The sequence below is a fragment of the Pseudopipra pipra genome, chromosome Z, assembly GCF_036250125.1.
Source record: "Pseudopipra pipra isolate bDixPip1 chromosome Z, bDixPip1.hap1, whole genome shotgun sequence".
Classification (NCBI taxonomy): Eukaryota; Metazoa; Chordata; class Aves; order Passeriformes; family Pipridae; genus Pseudopipra; species Pseudopipra pipra.
In genome coordinates, this window is record NC_087581.1 from 20880973 (window position 1) to 20898747 (window position 17775).

Sequence of the window (17775 nt, forward strand, 5' to 3'; positions counted from 1 at the left end):
TATCATTTTAAAAATTAATAGATGACCAGTGAGAAAACTGATATTTGCTACATCCATATTTGCAATGCAGATTTTATACTTTTTGGTTTCACGTTATTGATGGACTATCATAGTTCTAACAGATGGAGCATTTATCCGTTTCAGAAAGCACTGTTCTAAAAGTAGCAGATCCATTATTATGGGTACTAGCTCAAAGTCACTCCAAAACTGGAATGCAGAAGGCCCATAACTTTTTGAAAACTAACATGACTGTTATATTAGTTTTGTGTTATTGAATAATGTTGTCACATCACTATTTGTGTGAAATCTCTTGGGTTAAAATATTCTTTAAAGAGGTGTTTATTTTTGGACAGACCTATTGTCTCCTACTCAGCTGCTCTCAGAGATCAGAGAGAGCTCAGCTATACAAAGACACCTTCATTTTGTAGAAAATGAATTTTCAGATCTTTAAAGGGAACAAACAAAACTATGTCTAATAAAACTTTTTTTAAGAATGTTTCATTTGATGACTTGTCCAGAAAGAGGAAAAGTAACATAAGGATACAAGTTTGGACAATAATCAGACATGAAAGCATACACTCTCTTCTCAGTAAGAGTAAATAGCTGTGTATGTTTTTAATGTTTCTGCCACAGGAACATAATTCTTGGGGTTTTATGCTTCTTTTGAATTCCTCAACCTGTGTACTTGGGAAAACATTAACTGACTTTTGGTTTTCTGAGCAGTGGGCTCCAAAAAAAAAAGCACAGATCCCCCAGCTGGGTCCAATCAGATGGAATATGCTTTTGCACAGTTGAAGACTTTGGAGTCCCAGCAGTTAGCAGGACCAGCCTGTACTGATCCCTCTGTGTCATCACAGTGAAAAGGTAATTCAGACCAAAGCCATGGCTTCAAGTAAAAGCAGTGTTTGTGAAAGATATCATTCTGATAGCTGTGAAAAGAGAACTCCTTACTTTTTCGCAGGAGGAGAACAGCTTTAGCTGCAGCAAATTAAGTTTTGCACTGGTGTAGCACTTCATTTATGTCTCTTGAGACCCAGTGATTTATTTTATTGACTCACTTAGCAGCTGGTTTTATCTATTGCAACAGCCAATTCCAATCTATCAAATGAAGCTGACACTGAGATGAGCTGTATGAAGTTAGACACCTGTCATCCACTTGCAGCGATCAGCATATTGCACAGGGGTGCAACAGCAGGGGATAGCAGAGGCATGCAGAGACATATCCAAGCCTAAACCTTAATTTTCTCTGCAGATGCTTTAAATGAGCGTCATGTCTGTAGATACATATGTGCTTAGCACTAGACATCTCAAGATATCTGTAAAATTACAAAGTCCTGGAAAAGCCTAGGTCATCAGAGTGCTGCTTTGAAACTGGAAGAGTGTTAACTGTGATTTGAAAGGGAGACTGGTGGGAAGTTATTTATTCTGAGGGGAAAAGGTTTGAAAAGAAAACTATCGCTAGCAATTTTTTAGACATTTTCTTACAATGTAAATTGCAAGGTCTAGACTAAGAGGAATGTTTGGAGACAGGGCAAGTTGGTGTTTACCATTCTTACTTTCCATTCAGTGCATCCACCATGGCTAGGTCCAGTGGAGCAGACTGACTGTGATGCGCAGTGCAGTGGACAGTACCGGGTCTGACACCGCCAGTCGCGCAGCCCAGCGCCCGTTCTCGGCCGGCTGCGTCGGGGTAAAACGAGAAGCCTTGGTTATTCAAACGCCAGGATGGCAGGGCAGAGGTTATTCCTGCTGTTCCCAGAGCCTGTCCCCGCAGCTGTGACGCTGACCGGGGCACACCAGGCCGCCCGTGGACGCGGTGCCTCCCTCCCTTCGCTCGCCTCCCGCCCGGCCCTGGTGCGGGCGCTTCGCCGCGGCCGGCGGTGTGAGAGCGGGGGACGTCAGTGCGAGGGGGCCGGTCCTGGGCAGGGCAGGGCGGCCGCGTCCCGTCCCTCCCCGCCCCTCGCTGCGGCTCCCTCCCTCCCTCCGGCTGAGGGCGGCCGGGTCGGCGCTCAGCGGGATCCAAGTCCTCCTCTCTCGGTGCATGGTCGCGGCGGGAGCCGAAAAGGGCGAGCCCGGCGGGGCGGGGGCCGGCGGCGGCGGCGACGACAACAGAGCCCCAGCGCGGAGGAGCCGCCTCTGCCCGGCAGAGGTAAGGCGGCGGCCCCGCCGAAGTTGTGCGGGGTCGGGAGGGAGGGAGGGAGGGAGGACGGGGACCGCTGGGTGCACTTCCATTCATTGCCCGAGCGGCGGCTGGGCTGCCGCTCCCCCCGGGCTGGGGCTGCAGCCGCAGGACGGGCCGGGGAGCAGCAGCGGCGGGACGGGTACGGCGCGGAGGGGGTGGCAGAGACGGGGTTGTGGCGCCGGCGAGAGCCGCCCGGCGTCTGCCGGGTCAGCGGCGGGCGGGAGGGCACCCGGGCGCCTTCCCCGCGGGGAGCGCGGCGGGGACACGGGGCGCGACCCGGCGAGGCGCCCGGAGCCGCCCGGCTGCCCCCTTCCTTCCCCCGCTCCCTCCTGCCCCGCTCCCTTCCTACGGCGCGGCGGTGCCGCCGAGCAGCCGAGCCGGCGGGACGCGGCTGTCCCCGCCGGGCAGCGGGCGGCGGCTGGCGTGGCCGTGGCCGTGCCCCGCGCACACGGCCGCGGGGCGGCTGCGCTCCCCCTGCGCCGTCAGGAGGGGGGCGGGGACGGGACGGGGGGCGCGGGAACCGCGGGACGGCGGGGGCGCCCCCACCGGCTCCGTGCGGGACGGGGAGCGCGGCGAGCGGGAGCCGCCCTGCCCCCGGCCGGCACACCTGCAGCCTCTTCCGGGCGGCACGGGCGGGGGCTGCTCGTCTCTCCGCGGGCTGCCGTGGGGAGCGAGTGTTCAAAGATCACCTTGGCGCCTTCGCACCTCCGACGTGTTCTTCCTTCTCCTCGCCTTTCTGGGCCCACTTTTTGAGGGAGGGATGTGTGTGTCTGCGAGGGTACTTTGTTTCTTATGGCCCTTCAGGGAAGGGCAAGAAGTGGGTGGCACAGGTTACCAGTGCAAGTTTATTGGCAGTTTAGGCGTCACTTCAAAGGAACTCACTGCTGAGGTTGGATCCCATAATTCAGAAGTTGTGGGTGCGTTGGAGCAACATCAAGTAAAATAGCAGAGCTGGCAGTGCTGTGTCCAGACAAGTGCACGTGCTACCAGTACCTGGTGGCAGAGCAGCTGGGTTGCACCATCGTAATAAGTTTACACCAAGCCAGAAGTAAGCAAACGAGACACTGCGAGTGTGTGCATCCTAATCAGAGATGTGTTAATAAGAATAACTGATAACAATTACAATGCTCTAGCTGATCTCATCCAGAAGGAAACATTATGTATGTTAATTACAAGGTTTGGCTTTCTTAGGGAAACATTCCTCGGCACCATTACAAATACCGTAATGAAGATGTCTGTTTGGTCACAGTCCTGCAGTGGGTTCTGGCTGTGCAAGCTCACACCTGCAAGGAGCCCTCTTGTATTCATGGGTTTGCTTTGGTCATAGAAAACTCAGTGCTGTAACTCATAGAGGCCTAAATTTATGCTATGCACAAGGAGTGGCTAATTAGGAAGTGCCATGGACACTGAAATAAATGTTCAATTTTATTTTTCTGAGTGAATCACACTGCAGAAATATAATCCAAATTAATCTAAGGCACCTTCTGGAGTATTTTATCCGTGTTCATGCATTGTTAGATGCAGGATGTAGACAGACTGTTAGGGCAGTTAATGAGAGGGTTTTATCTCAGACACAGTTTCATGGGACCATTCCTTGATTATTTCACTGAATATGATAGTTGCAGCCACTCCAGTTTTAATCACATCACTGCTTTCTTCACAGGATTTCTTTGTGTGGGTCATAGAGTAGTTCTAATCAGTATGTAGGAAATTTCCCACTTTATCTTTTTGTTAGTTAAGCATCTGCTTTATTAAGCATTCTGGGAGATGCGTGCGTGATGATGTACCCACATGTCAGGCAAGTAGCAATAGTGTGTCATTTGCTTTTACAAATATAAATCACTGGGAGTGGATGCAGCAGCATTTTGGTATCTCTTTAGCCAAAGCATATTCCTCCACATCATCTAAGTCACTATGGATTGTGCTGGGCTGGTAAGTTTGGATCAGGAGTACTTCTGGCGCAGACTGAAAGGAAGTCCATGGTTGCAATGATCTTTTTTCATGTTCTGTCTTATAGCAGTGAAAATTGCTTGTGGTGTTTTGTAATACAGTAGGACAATGACATACTAAGTGCTACATGTTATTGCATCAGCAGGAGCTGGTTGAGCTGCATGTGACTGTGTAGTTGGTACCAGACAAGAAACCTAGTGTTTTATTTTGCATACCGTGTAGACATTGCTGTTTAAATAATAATTACATGAAAAGGAGGATTCATTATTTTCCTGAGTGTTGTGAAGAACAGAATTATTACTGATCAAAGTTTGTATTTCCAGAAGCTTCTACTTTGTTAGTACTTGTTGGAGGGCTCCCTAGTAAAAGAGAAGAGGTGGTTGTGACAAGGGGACCTGTTGAACACAGGATGGCAGCTCCTATCTGATGAGAGATTTCTGGTTATGCTCTGCAGGCAGAAAACAATTTCTAGGAATTTCACCCTCAGTGTCTTAAAATCAACTTGTTACAAGAGCAAAAGGAAAGAGTCTCTTCACGTAGGACTAGCCCCTGGTGAAGCTTGAAGTGGGAGGGTGAAGTGCTGCTCCACTGTCCCTCACTGTCCTTGTTTCCTACCCACACGTGTTGGTGCACAGGCACAAACACACACAGCTCATCTTGTGGGTGACTCTTTGCACCATCCAGCCTGTGGGGAGGAAAGCAATGATCAACTTCTGAACTGCTGGTGGCAATGAGAGAAGCCCTTTTATGTCCCCATTCCTTCCTTCCCCTGGAACAAGGGCTTTCTGTGTCTTCCCATTTGCTGCTTTCCTCTGTGTTTTCTGTGCCTCCCTTCCCCCACAACAGTTTCCATTTCTTTGCTTTCTGCCTAGGGATAAATCATTTGGGATGTCAGCATTTTTAACTCATTTGGCAACAAGTGTAGAGCTGGCTAGCGGCTGGAAGGTGATCCTGGCTCTCAGAGTTCTTTTTTGATGCAGAGACAATTGCTGATGTGATTATAGTTAACAAGTCTGTTAAAATAATGCTAAAGATTTTTGCTTAGATTATTCCTTCTGGGTTTTCAGCTTTCAGAAAATTGACATATTTCTCCTGGGTTGTGGAGATCTGCCCTGGAAATGTGGAACTAGCAGGATGTATTTTTCCAAAATCATTGTCCTACATACAGATGAACTGGAATTAAGCTGAATGTAGAGCATCCATAAAACCCAGATGAAAAAAATAGATTTGTCTTTTGAAATTGCTGGGAAAGTCTGGTCAGATACTCTGAAAGCTGTCTAAACAAGTTCTATTATTTTACTTTTAAACAGTCTTTTAAGTAAAGTGATATTTTCATGTTTTACCGCTGAAAGTAGTTGATGCATTTTGAAAAATAATGCCAATTTGTGAACTTAATTTCTTTTTTAATTACCTTTGTTTCTCCTTATGTTTAGACTTTAGGAAGTCACAGGTAAGTATTTCAACATCAGTTAATCAGAGAATAATCAATTTTCCTAGAAGTATTTTCTTAAAAGATATTTTTGTGAAACGTAATTCAAAAGAAAACAAAGCCCACAATAAAAGAGTAATTGAATTATAAATTTGCTGCAATGGCAAGCAGATGACTGCAAATGTACCCAATTTGTGTGAGTGGATCAGGAATATATATGAAATTCTGAACTATGGCCATACATGTAGCAGTTGGGCAGTTATATTTCCCATGACTGAGCATAAATAAATCACAGCAGAAGATAGAGACCATTGTGCTGTTCACACAATCAATAGGATGCAGTTTCTGATTCACTGTATGTAATTAAAAAAAAACTAAAAATCATGGTCTGTTGCTAAAACTAATTTCTCCAGTCTTCCTTGTCTTTTGATTTTTATAATAATACTGTCTTTTTCAGCTTGGAGCTGCATAGTAAAGTTAGATGTGGGCTCTTCAAAGGAGAATCCAGAATATATAAGATGTTGCTGCATGAAGAAAATGCTGCAGCAATTTGTTTCTTAAAACATTTCTTACGTATATTGCTTTAGATGTTGTTGGTTGGGGTTTTCTTTGAGGGTTTCTCTGAGGCCCATGGTGAAAACATGACAACTAAATGACAAACCATGAGAATGAAATATAATGAAAAGAGGAAAAAATGTCTTGGAGAAAGTGTCATTTTGTGTTGCAGCAAGTGAGAGTACTACAATAAATGAACCCAGACACACAAAAAAGACTTACTTTAAGCTGATTTTCAAATATTTTCATTTTCACCTTTGACAGCTTCTAGTGCTCAGAAACGATTAATGAAGCAATGTTACTGAAGCAGCTGTACAGCCTGCCTTGTCATTGGTGTGAGTGTTCTATTTCAAAATTCTTTGTATTAATGCTGTCTCATTATTTTGAAGATTATGAAGGTATTGTTAGATTCATGTGTTCTACATGATATCTAACATCTTACTGGTGAAAGTGTCCTGGATTTGAATTTACACACACACACAGAATTAGCTTTAGAGTTCACTAATTGATCTTCATGTTTGCTGACACTTGACACTGCATGTGTTGTACACCTTCTTTCATACACAATTTCTGACAGTTCATCAATAGGTATTAGTGCTGTCATTCTATTCCAGATGATTAACAGTAAATTTTGTAGGTAAAATTATATAATAGCCTTTAATATTATGATTGATTATTTCACTAAAGTTTGACTGTAGGTTGTTGGCCTTTCATTTTGCAGAATTCTTTTTGATCCCAAGTAGGTTTTTCTGTTATGCTGCTTTAGGAAAAAAATCTTGTAAATTTCCTGCTAATACAAATGGTCAACATGATAATTGTAGCAATTATAGCCTGATCTGAACTTTATTAAAAAGCTTTATTAAAAGCCGTATAGTTCTTAAATCAGCTTTTTTTGAGAAGTGTGTCTTCTCAGGGTGGCCGAGACTTTGGGTAGCTGCGGCAGAACTTTTTTGGTTCAGCTTCCAAGCATAATCCCTTAAACCTGGTTGGAAAGAATCACCTGTGAAGTGGGAGGATAAATTCAGTATCTGTATCTATTTGATCTTCTGCTGAGATTGCAAAAAGAGTGCCAGTTGGTGCCATCTGTGTTTATAGATTTTGCAATAGTATTCATTGGGAGATTATCTGAAAGCCAAATCAGTTTACATAGGTCAGTGAATTGCAGCTTGCAAGGCTTGTGTCTGGGATCATTGTAAACAGGTTTTTCAGCCTTTTCGTTGAACTTTCGTTTGTCAAAACCTGACCTCATCACTAAAGTGCGTGGTGGTGATAGTGCGCCAGTTTTACATTTTGGCAAACACATTTGAGAGAAACCTTATTTTAATGGTTAGGTACTCTTGTTTTTTTTTCTTAGCAGTATTAGTGCATATTGCTTAGATACGTCCTGTGCAAATAGTAATTTTGAGGAGGGAAGGCTGAACTGAAAATTCTTTCATTCATATATAGGGGTGGTGTTTTTTTCTGAAATCTTTAATAAGTCATATATAAAGAGTGCTGTAAATATAGTTACTGTTCCTGCAGTTAAAGTACCTGTAAAAGAGAAGGTGCTGCAGATAAGAGTACAGTTTGTCATATATTAGAAGTTTACTGATGTTCTGCTTTCAGCTGGGTTAATTTCCTTCCTGGTAGCTGGTGTAGTGTTCTGTTTTGGGTTTAGTATGAGACTAATGTTGATAATGCACTGATGTTTTAGTTGTTGCTAGGCAATACTTACACCAAGTCAAGGACTTTTCAGCTTCTCAAGCTCTGCAAGCAAGTAGACTGGGGGTGCACAAAAAACTGGGAGGGAACATAGCTGGGACAGCTGACCCTAGCTGACCACAGGGATATTCCATACCATATGGCAATGTGCTCAGCATGTAAAGCTGGGGGAAGAATAAGAAGGAGAGGGAATGATTGCAATGATGGCATTTGTCTTCCCAAGTCACAGTTACCTGTGATGGAGCCCTGCTTTCCTGGAAGTGGATGAACTCTGGCCTGCCCATGGAAAGCAGTGAATGGAATGCCCTTGTTTTGCTTTGCTTGCGTGAGTGGCTTTTGCTTTACCTGCTAAAGTGTCTGTGTATCAACCCATGAGTTCTCTCTCTTTTACTCTTCTGATTTTCTTGCCCATCTCACTGAGGTGGGAGTGAGTAAGCGACAGTCATGACACTAAAGCAAGATTTGTAGAGAATTTCTCAAGAGAGTTCTTTGTGTGTAAGGAATGTTAGCATCTTTCTGCACAATTGTTTAGTACTGATGAATAATACATATTGAATTGTGCTTGAAATATAAGTATTGGAGGGTATCTCATACAAATCCTCTAGTTCTCACAGCTTTCTAAAATGCTTATTTCACAAAATAAGGCGGTAAGTATACCTGGTCATCGTGATAATTTTAGCAATTGTAACTTGATTTTGGAACAGACACCTGATAAACACTGAATGTCATTTTGCACAGGCAAGTCCAAGTAATTTAAAGTTTACAAGAAAATTTCAAATGTAAATTCTAGTCTAAATATGGTAATATGTTCTTTTATTTTACATATTGGGAATAATAACATTTTATGTTCAGTCATATTTGTGGTATTGCTTCCGTGCTTTTAGAAAATTGTTTTAACTTGTAAGTTCAACATTAAGTGGTGGGTCAAATTGGGCATAATAATAAAAGTTTCATGCATTCTTATGTCTCTTCTCTGTCTTTCTCTGCACTGATTTTTTCTCAGGCTAGTGTTGCTCTCGTGTGGTTTACCTTTGAGGAGTTAACAAAGATCTCATTTTTCTCTGGTTTAGGTTTTCTTTAAGCTACTAATAGACATAGTACATGACAGCTGGCATGCAAGATATTCCACAGACTGCCCAGCTGATTGCTCTGCTGAGATGGTAGATAATTTAGCAGAGGTATCCACTTTGCAGAAATGTGCATGAGGTTTGTGTTGCGTATACATGTTTATTCAATCATTAGTCATGATCATGACTGCATAAAATCAGTGTAATTACCTTCAACCAATCTTTACATCTAAGTGACCCAGACTGCATTCCCTGACAGCCCTGACAGCTTGAATTAGAGCTTGCCTTTTATCGCGGCCAGATTTGGAGTACAGAAATATCCAGCCTTTCTTGAGCTTGGTTAATGCGGGAATGGCACATGTTAACGTGAAAGAGTGAAAGTCCAATCTAAAACAGAGCCTTAGAAATACTCTGATTTATTGGTGCTTGACCAGCACATATCAGCAGAGTTTACCTCAATTTTCTGTTGCACACTGTGTGCATTGCACAGTAGGTAAACGATCTGTTGCTGTAAGAGTACATTGGGAGTGTCTCACATGTACATGTGCACTGTACTCTGCATAGTATGCCTGTGCTTCCAAGCCAGATTTAAAGAATGTCCAGGCAAGATCAGAGAATAGAAGTCCACATTTTCAGCACAATGTCTCCAGCTCTTGACTGCTGGTCTCCCATTCTTTCCACAGGCTTCTTGGAGTTGGGCAGGGGAAGGATCTAAATGCAAAGTTTGTCTGAGCAGGTTATAGCCTAATTTTTTTCAAGGCAACCCTGTACTTCCCTTTAACCCCCCACTTTTATTTTGTTGTTGTTAAATCAGTGAAAAGAAGCGATTCGCCTTAGGTCCCCAAAAGATCATAAAAATATAGGATTGAAGAGGCCTTATGCAGTCATCTAGTCCCTTCTTCTATGTCAGGTTAGGATCATCCATATCTGTCATCTGTGACTTGTTCTAAGGAACTCAACGGTCTCCCTTACATCATCATGCTATGGGGAAGTTTTCTTTTCGTATTATCCAATTCACACCTTTCCCGTTGCAATTTAGCATCACAACTGCTCATCCTACATCTGTCTTGGACACAGCAAGTAGCTGTTTTTCTTCTCACACTGCGTTTTATTAACTGCCATAGCCTCCTGTTTCTCACCTCAAGGGTGCTGGGTTTTGTGCACCAGTTATTTTTGTTGCTTTTCTTTGAGTTACTTTGATTCTTCACATCTATTTTTTGTTCGTCCAAGTTAAGACTGTGTTCCCCTTAAGGCTTTAATGATGTTGAATAAAGCAGAACAGGATCCTCTTTATACTTACTAACACAATGAGGATGTTTTTTTCAGCACTGTGACTCTTTTTCATGGTCAGGCAGTGATCCATCAGATCCTCATCCAAAGATGCTTTTCTAAGACATTACTCTCACAGATCACTTTATAGCTGGCTATTTCTGCCTAACTGTAGCATCTTGCCCATGTTTTTACTAAAGATGGCATTGTTTTTTCAGGTAATTCCTCCAGTTAGTCATTTTGAGCTCTCATGTTTTTCTCCAATAAACAAGCTACCTTTTCTAGACTAACATTGCCTGGTTATATAATAGCTTACTTTATCACATCATACAGACCCTGAAAATACTGAAACAAGCATTCTTCAGAAATGTTACCTGAAAAAAGGGACAAATTTTTTAACTAAGTCTCTTTTTTTTTCTGTGCGTAATGAACCTTTTCAGGAAAAGAAATACAGAAGAGAGAGAATTTTAGGAGAAAGTATTTTCTGTGCAGTGTAAATGGTTTAAATTAGAAATGTGTATTGAAGAATCTGTGGTAGGAAAAAATCATTGTATTCCCAGTTGTCTTGTGGACTGAGGAAAGCAATTCATGTCACTTGTAATGCTCAGTGGGAAACTGACTTTCTCCTCCCGTCTTTCTGTTAATTTACAGGTGATGGAGGTAAATATTTTCACAAGAATCTCTTGGCCTTTGTAATTGTCTATTTTTTGCAACATTAATAGTAGTTCATTTTATAATGAAAATTGAAAAATGCACTTTCAGGAGTAGTAGGTGTAGTTAAAAAGGTACAAGTTGTATGTGAAAGAAAAAAACAGAAAGGTCAAATTCTGGCAGAAATAAATGTCCATCAGAACTCAGGTTAGAAAAGAATTTGAGGAGTAAGTCTGTGAGTGGAAAGTCTGCTACAGAGGGCCAGCAGATAACTGTAGTGTTCAGATAACTGAACACTACAGAAAAGGGGAAGGCAAGGCACTGGCAAGGACAGCCAGAGATGCATTAACACCTTCCTTACAAAGAACAGTTAAATTGCTGAGTAGAAGAGACAACTGGGGATGCAGTGATAGTTTTATAAAAACATGAATGACATGGCGAGGGGCTTAGGGATCAATTGTTCATTTTCTCTCCCAGCAGAAGAACTAATGAGCGTGAAAATGAACTAGCAAGTCTAGCAGGTGTTGGATTTGGAGTAGCAAAAAGAGGAGTTCTGTCATGCACATATATTAAGTTGTGTAACTCCACAGGATGTTGTGGATACTGAAAATCTATACTGATTCAAAGTGAGACTGGCCAAACTGAGTGGGGGGAAAAAAGAGTCTGTAGGGGATTATTAAATACATAAGCATGACCTCTGGCTTTGAAAGTTCCCAAGCTGCAGATTATTGGAGAAGAGCGTATGTGGGGAAAGTATGACTACATGCTTACGCTATTCTTATGCTCTTCCCCAGACATCTGCTTTTTGCTGCTCTTGGAGGCAGAGGTACTGGGTAGAAGATTAGACCTGGCATAATTTTACATTTGTCTTTTTAAATTGTAAAAACTCAATACACGTTTTTCTTTGAGTTAGCAGCTCAGGGTAGCATCTGCAAATCTTGTACTTTTTAGACCAAAAGTCTCCGATCCATTTTCCATATAATTTAAGACAGAAGTACTTTTTTAATAAAACACAAAGATTACCAGGAACATTTGTCTCCTGCCAGTTGGCGTCAACTGCAAATTATGTTTCATTTCAGTCATGCTAAACTGCCAGATGAGATAATACATATTGTCTCATTTAGGCAATCTAAGCAGCTATGTCTGTAATCCCAACTTGGCTTTTCTGATTTATTTTCTCCTATGCGTGTGTGAAATTGCATTAATACAAAAGTTTTTTTGTTTCTCTGCCCATCTCCCTTCTATTGTAGATACATTTTAACTGCTTACAAGAGCACAGGCTACATGAGCGTCCCTCCAGAGTTAAAGACTGAAAACTCTTAGATCGCCTGTGGGGACAGAGCAGTATAGAGGGAAGAGGATGCTGTGTTACTTCTTACCCTGTAGACACTGATTTACTGGCTTGAGTTAGAGTGTTGATTCAATGATACGTCTTTAGGGTACTAGTCAGCAGATCAAAAACCCATAACCACACACGTAAACATAACTTTTCATCTCCAGTTTTATTGTTAACCTTATACTAGTGGGTTTTCTGCTCTGTCAGATATTGTTCAGCTCTCTATGACCCTTACAATGCCTGAACAGGTATTGTTTGTACTTCTTCAGCTGGTGTGAAGTCAGCATGAATGCAGCATCCTGTGCTCATGCAAACTTAAACATGATTGTGTCTGCATCTGCTTAGGCATAGATTTGCATGGTGATCATACCAAATGGTAATCTGGCATTAATGAAGACACTGCCATGTGTTGCGCATGCCCTCTTTACTTTTCTGTCATGTATTAATATGTTTAACATACTTCCGCTGGTTTTCCAAAGTGACTATGGGGGTTAAATTAACGATATCTTTCCCTCCAGACTCTTATCAGTGGGCTTCTTCATGTCTTACCCCCTAAGTGTTTCCTCTCTTCTTGTAATGCCAAATAAACAATTATATGCTCCTTTTCTCACTGGTTTGAGGCATGAGGGAATGTGATTTTGACTGAAGGTGGAAAACCTGTGCGGTGATTATAGTGCCAGTGAGGGTTTTTTGTACCAGGTATTAGACTGTTCTGTGCTTGAGTTCCCAGATTTATCCTGTGCTGCTGCAGTGGCATCTGAGTTAAAGAGGCAAGGATTGTGCAGGTTAGGAAGTTCCATCCTGAGCCCCTGTAGTCTGTTCCTGCATCTACTGCTGGTGTAGATTGATCATACTCAGTTTGTTTCACAAAACAGAGTGGGCTTTATTGAAATATGTGGCTTTGGAGGTGGAGAATGAAAGGCAACATTTGGGTTTGTGTAGGTGAGACTACTGAAGTTTCTTGTAAATAATTGTGAGTGCTGTTTTGTTGTTGTTGGGATGTTTGTATATAGTAACTACTTTGATCTCTGCACACGGATTGAAAGTTGATTAATGTTACTACAGCGAAGTTGCTTTGTGACTACCTTAAGAATGGACTCTAGAAAAACCCAGAAGTATTCTTGTTTTCAAATATCATCATCCGATACCTGCAAATATTTGAACTGATGATGTATTTGCATATAGCAAATAGAATTCTCTTCTCTGAAGGTTTATTAAAGCTGTGCCAAATGCAATTAGTCATAGTCAACAGCATTACAGCTGAGTATTTTGGAACTGATAAGGTAAGTTAACTTTTCTGTTTAGACAGTAAAGTTGTCCGGCTCTTCTCTTGGACTAAAACACCTCTCCTATATGGACAGGGGAAGATTTGTCTGTATCTTTAACTAATTATATGTAGAAGTATATCAGGTAACATGAAGCTAATCTTTAGATATCTAACTGCCTTTTAGCTGAAGAATAGTATAAGGTTCTTTGCCAGAGATTCAGGGATTGTATCTGAGGGACTCATACTTCACATACGATCTGTGAAAACAGTAAAAAAAAAGATCTTTTTAATGGTTTTTCTCCATTTAGCCTTTTGCTATTGAATTGTGCTGCAAAAGAAAGAAAAGAAAAATGGTCTTGCTTCTATCTATCAATTAATTGATTGATTAATCATTGACCTCAGATATATTATTTATGATCATGATTCCTCTTCTAAGACAGTACTTTTAAGGAGAAAGTTAATAATAATAAGGCGTATCTGACAAAGTTGTCAGACACTATTTTATTCTCCATTCTATATTATACAGTACTTAAAGAAGTCTGAATGTCTCAAATACACGTCTACACACAGTTCTAATGTCATAAAAATAATTTAATAACCAATTAGCAAATCTTCCGTTTGAAGTTTTTCATGATGAATCCATATCTATAATCATAGAGTTCTCTGCCAAGGGATAGTCTACATTTGCAGGCTTCACTTTCCATTCATGCTTGCACTTCTAAGTAGAATATATTACTTTATTGAGTACTTTTTTTTTTGTCTGTGAGGATGAAGTGTTCAGATTTGCCTCAAACAAGCCAGATAATTTGAAAAACAAATATCTCTCTTCCCAATGTACTTTTTTTTTACTGAAAGTCTGAACAGAGACTGATCAAAATGAATGCTATCATTACTCACTTGCGTTTTTCTGTGTCTGATAATGTGAAAGGTTATTAAATTAGTGGTTAACTAAAATCCAGTACCTCAGACTTGTGTGTCTGGGCTGAGGCATCATTTATTAGCTGAAGAGAGCAGTATGTGTGTATCCATCTTTGCAAGTACATGTAACATATTCCACACTGTCTCTGAAGTCCTCAGACATTACAGTCCATATGAGGAAGGCATTGGTCTGATAATTGAGGAATGGACAATTACAATCCCAATGAATGGTGAAGCAGTTTGCAGTCTGGGAGGAAACAAAATTACTTGCTACTTATTTTTGGTCTGACTTAGACCATTATGTGTCCCTCTTCAGTCAAATTCTCAGAAATATAAAGTTTCTTTTTTAGAAAACAGTGTTTTGTTTTTAATGTTAGTTTCCTGTGGTTTTCTGCACAGCCTCGGAAGCTCAGGACATCACTATGTATCTTATTTAGAGAGGAAGCAGGTACGATCAAGCATTTGTTTTTTCTAAAGGAATAGTAATTTGGAAGAATAACGAAAAAGCATTACATGAAATAGTAACAAACAAGCACTGGCTTAATATTCAGAGATGTGTACAGTCCTGTGCATGGCCATTGTCCTCATAAAGAGAGGAGAAGGCAAGATGGTTCAAGTGACAGTGCAAGGGTGGATGCAAGGACTTAGCAAATGCTAAAATCTGGGCTCCTACTGGCAAACCCCACAGATCTCTCACCCCAACAGCTTCTCTTTGTGAGCTCCCTTGCTCAGGGCAGGGAGTGCTCTGTTATCTTTGGATCGCCACAGGCATCTTGATTTTGCTTGAGAGAAGCAAAGAACGTATCTCTTAATTTGTGTTTATCGCGTTACTTGATGATAGAAATAGTCTGTCTGCTGGTCTTGCAGGGAAGCTAGTGTCCTGCTTAAAGAATAATAGATATGTCCACCTACCTGTTCTGTCTGCTCACCACCGGCAACTTGCTAAAGTCTCTTTGCTGTACACTACTGTTCTGTTTTTGCATATAACTACTGTTCTGTTTTTGCATGTAATTCTAAATTAATTATTTGATCCTGGATGAGTTATATGTCCCAGTAGCTTTGAATTTAAGTAGTTCAAATTTTGTGTTTCTGTTGTTTTAACGTGTGCATGCCGTTACTCTATTAATGGTTTGATAATGTTGTAATAGTCTCTGTTTATGAACCAAAAGAGGAATGAAAATTGCTGTTCAGCATTGTCCTTAGTGAGTAGAGGCTGATTTTAAGCTTTGAATATTAATTTTTCCATGAACTATATTTTAGTTGTTTTTTATTTTTGTGTATGTGTTTTCATTTGACTGAGATAAAGTTTTAAAGTGGAAGATGGCTATAGTCAGCATAACCTGTCTATGCTGCAGAAGCTGGATTTTGTTTTTCTATTTGGTTCCTCCGCCTGGCCCCTTTTTTTCTTTGAAGTTCACGTGCTCTCACAGTGGAGTAAGATGCAGGACCTGGTCCCTCCCCCTAGATTATGGCTCTGCTGAGAGCCAAGTTTTTGAATGGCTTCTATGTAATCTGTCTTATTTTGAAGATAGGGTACATTTGGTTTTCAGAATGGGCAGACATACCTAACCTGTCAGCCAGTTGGAGGAGAAGCAACTGTTGAATGAAAAATTCCATATTCCTTCTTCTGTAATTTAGTGTGATCAGGAAGCAGTTGATTTTCCTTTTGCATGTTGGTTGGGATGTTTGTAATTTGTAGGCTGGCACAAGATGATCCATACCCACTTCTGTGGTTGCTGACTGAGGTTGAAAGAGCTCTGCAGTTCTGAGGGCTTTTGCATGTTGAAGTTTAAAAAAATAAATGAAGCAACCAACAAAAGACTTTCTCTAGAAATGGTTTTTTTTCTCCTCTTGCATTGGAATTATTGGGGAGTATAAGCCTGTGGAGAGGCCTGTAGCTATTCCTGCATCCTCAAATGCCACTGGGATAGCTGGCATCCAGTCTGGCAATGGTAGTAGTTCTTGAGGTGCTGGTAACCATTTGGTGAATGTCTCTCTCTACTTTTCTAGTCATATGTAAGTGATCTGAGCATTGCCCTGAGTGGGTGAGTTGCTTCATCACTAATGTGTGTGACTTTCTAGAGGGAGTGTGTGGTCCAAGAGACCTCACAGATTTCCTGGACGTGGCCTATACTGTAATTGTGTCTGTTATTTATTATATCCTTTCAGAAAGAGAAGATAAACTAGTTTCCCTAATGACTATGTTTTTTCATGTGCTTAAATGAGTTTCTGCCTTTAGAGGGGAGATATTTTGGCTCCCTTTCACTTATTTTTCTGTATACTAATGTTTTTGCTCAGCTCAGCTGGAAGATTCACCACCTACACATTGGTTTGTTCCAGCACAAGATAGATAACTGCTTAAATATGTGAACAGTTAAATTTTTAAACATGTGCACTGTCTGGAAAATATTCTAAAAGCAAGTGGTTGCGCATTGCAATTTTTATGGCATTTAGTATTTATAATAATGTGATTGCTTGTTACAGTGGTAACTTTTGAGATGTACTTTGAGTCTTGCAAAACACACAGTCTTAATTTTGTTTGATTGGACATGTGAAAAAAAGTGTTATTTGATGATAATTGATGTGATTTCATAAATAATTTTTAGAACTCACAGTTTGGTCTTTTGCAGAACTAATTCATAATTTTTTCAGGACAGAAATCTGTGAAGGAAATAGCACCAGAGATAGACATCATGGTATCATCCCTCATTCAGCATCAAGCCTTCCAAATTAAATAAGGGAAAGAAATACATTATATTGAGTTTTATCTCGAAATATTTTTTAATGCTCTGCAGCTATGCAGTTTAAACTAAATAGAAAATGGGTCTGGGAAACCTAAAAACTCTTAGTATCTAAGGAACCCTGAAAAATACATAAGATCCGAGTTTGAGGTAGTAATGAAAAAAGATCAGTTCCAATTGTCTGCAAAAATATTCTAGGGACCAAAAAAGGGAGGAAAGAAAGAGTGGTTCTTCCCTATCTTATAACACACTTCTTTGTTCTGGAGTACATTTACATTTGTTTGAATTGCAAGCATTTCAAGGTGCCTGTTATGAAAAGATGTTGATGGAATCAAAGGAATTAAGAAGAAGGTGTCAAAAGGATCAAAGGATTGGTGGGATGATTTATGAGGAAAACAAAACTACTCTTAATGTTTTTGTTAAACAGTGGTGACATTACGTCAAAAAAGCAAGGTGATAATAGGATGACATGAAGAAAATGTGGGATGTGTGTCAGTGTTACTTTGTGTATTGAAATAATTTTCTCTGGAACTGTTTCCTGTCAAATATCAAAAATTGCATTAGTCAGATATGATAAAATTAAATAGGATGCTTTGTTCAGAAAGCAATGCTGTAATGAGCAGTCCTGCATTGACCTAGACAGAGCGGACTGTCTGTTCCCTATCTCCAGTTTCTAAGAACAACTTGTGGGGTTTGTTTTGTTTTTAGA

The 17775-nt window shown here is 40.9% G+C and overlaps 1 protein-coding gene across 4 annotated transcripts in view; it reads left to right on the forward strand.

The window, feature by feature from the left end:
• Nucleotides 1-1544: 1544 nt before the first annotated feature.
• LHFPL2 (LHFPL tetraspan subfamily member 2) overlaps nt 1545-17775 on the forward strand; it is a 119583-nt gene continuing 103352 nt past the window's right edge. For 2 of the 4 annotated variants that reach the window (XM_064642450.1, XM_064642451.1), the window contains exon 1: nt 1912-2149. Coding sequence is in view for 1 of the 4 variants with exons in the window: in XM_064642454.1 (XP_064498524.1) it covers nt 1726-2149 (424 nt within the window). In the remaining 3 variants the exon portion in view is untranslated. Of the gene's footprint in view, nt 2150-17775 lie in introns of all 4 variants that reach the window. The other 2 variants (XM_064642454.1, XM_064642453.1) reach the window with 2 other exon arrangements.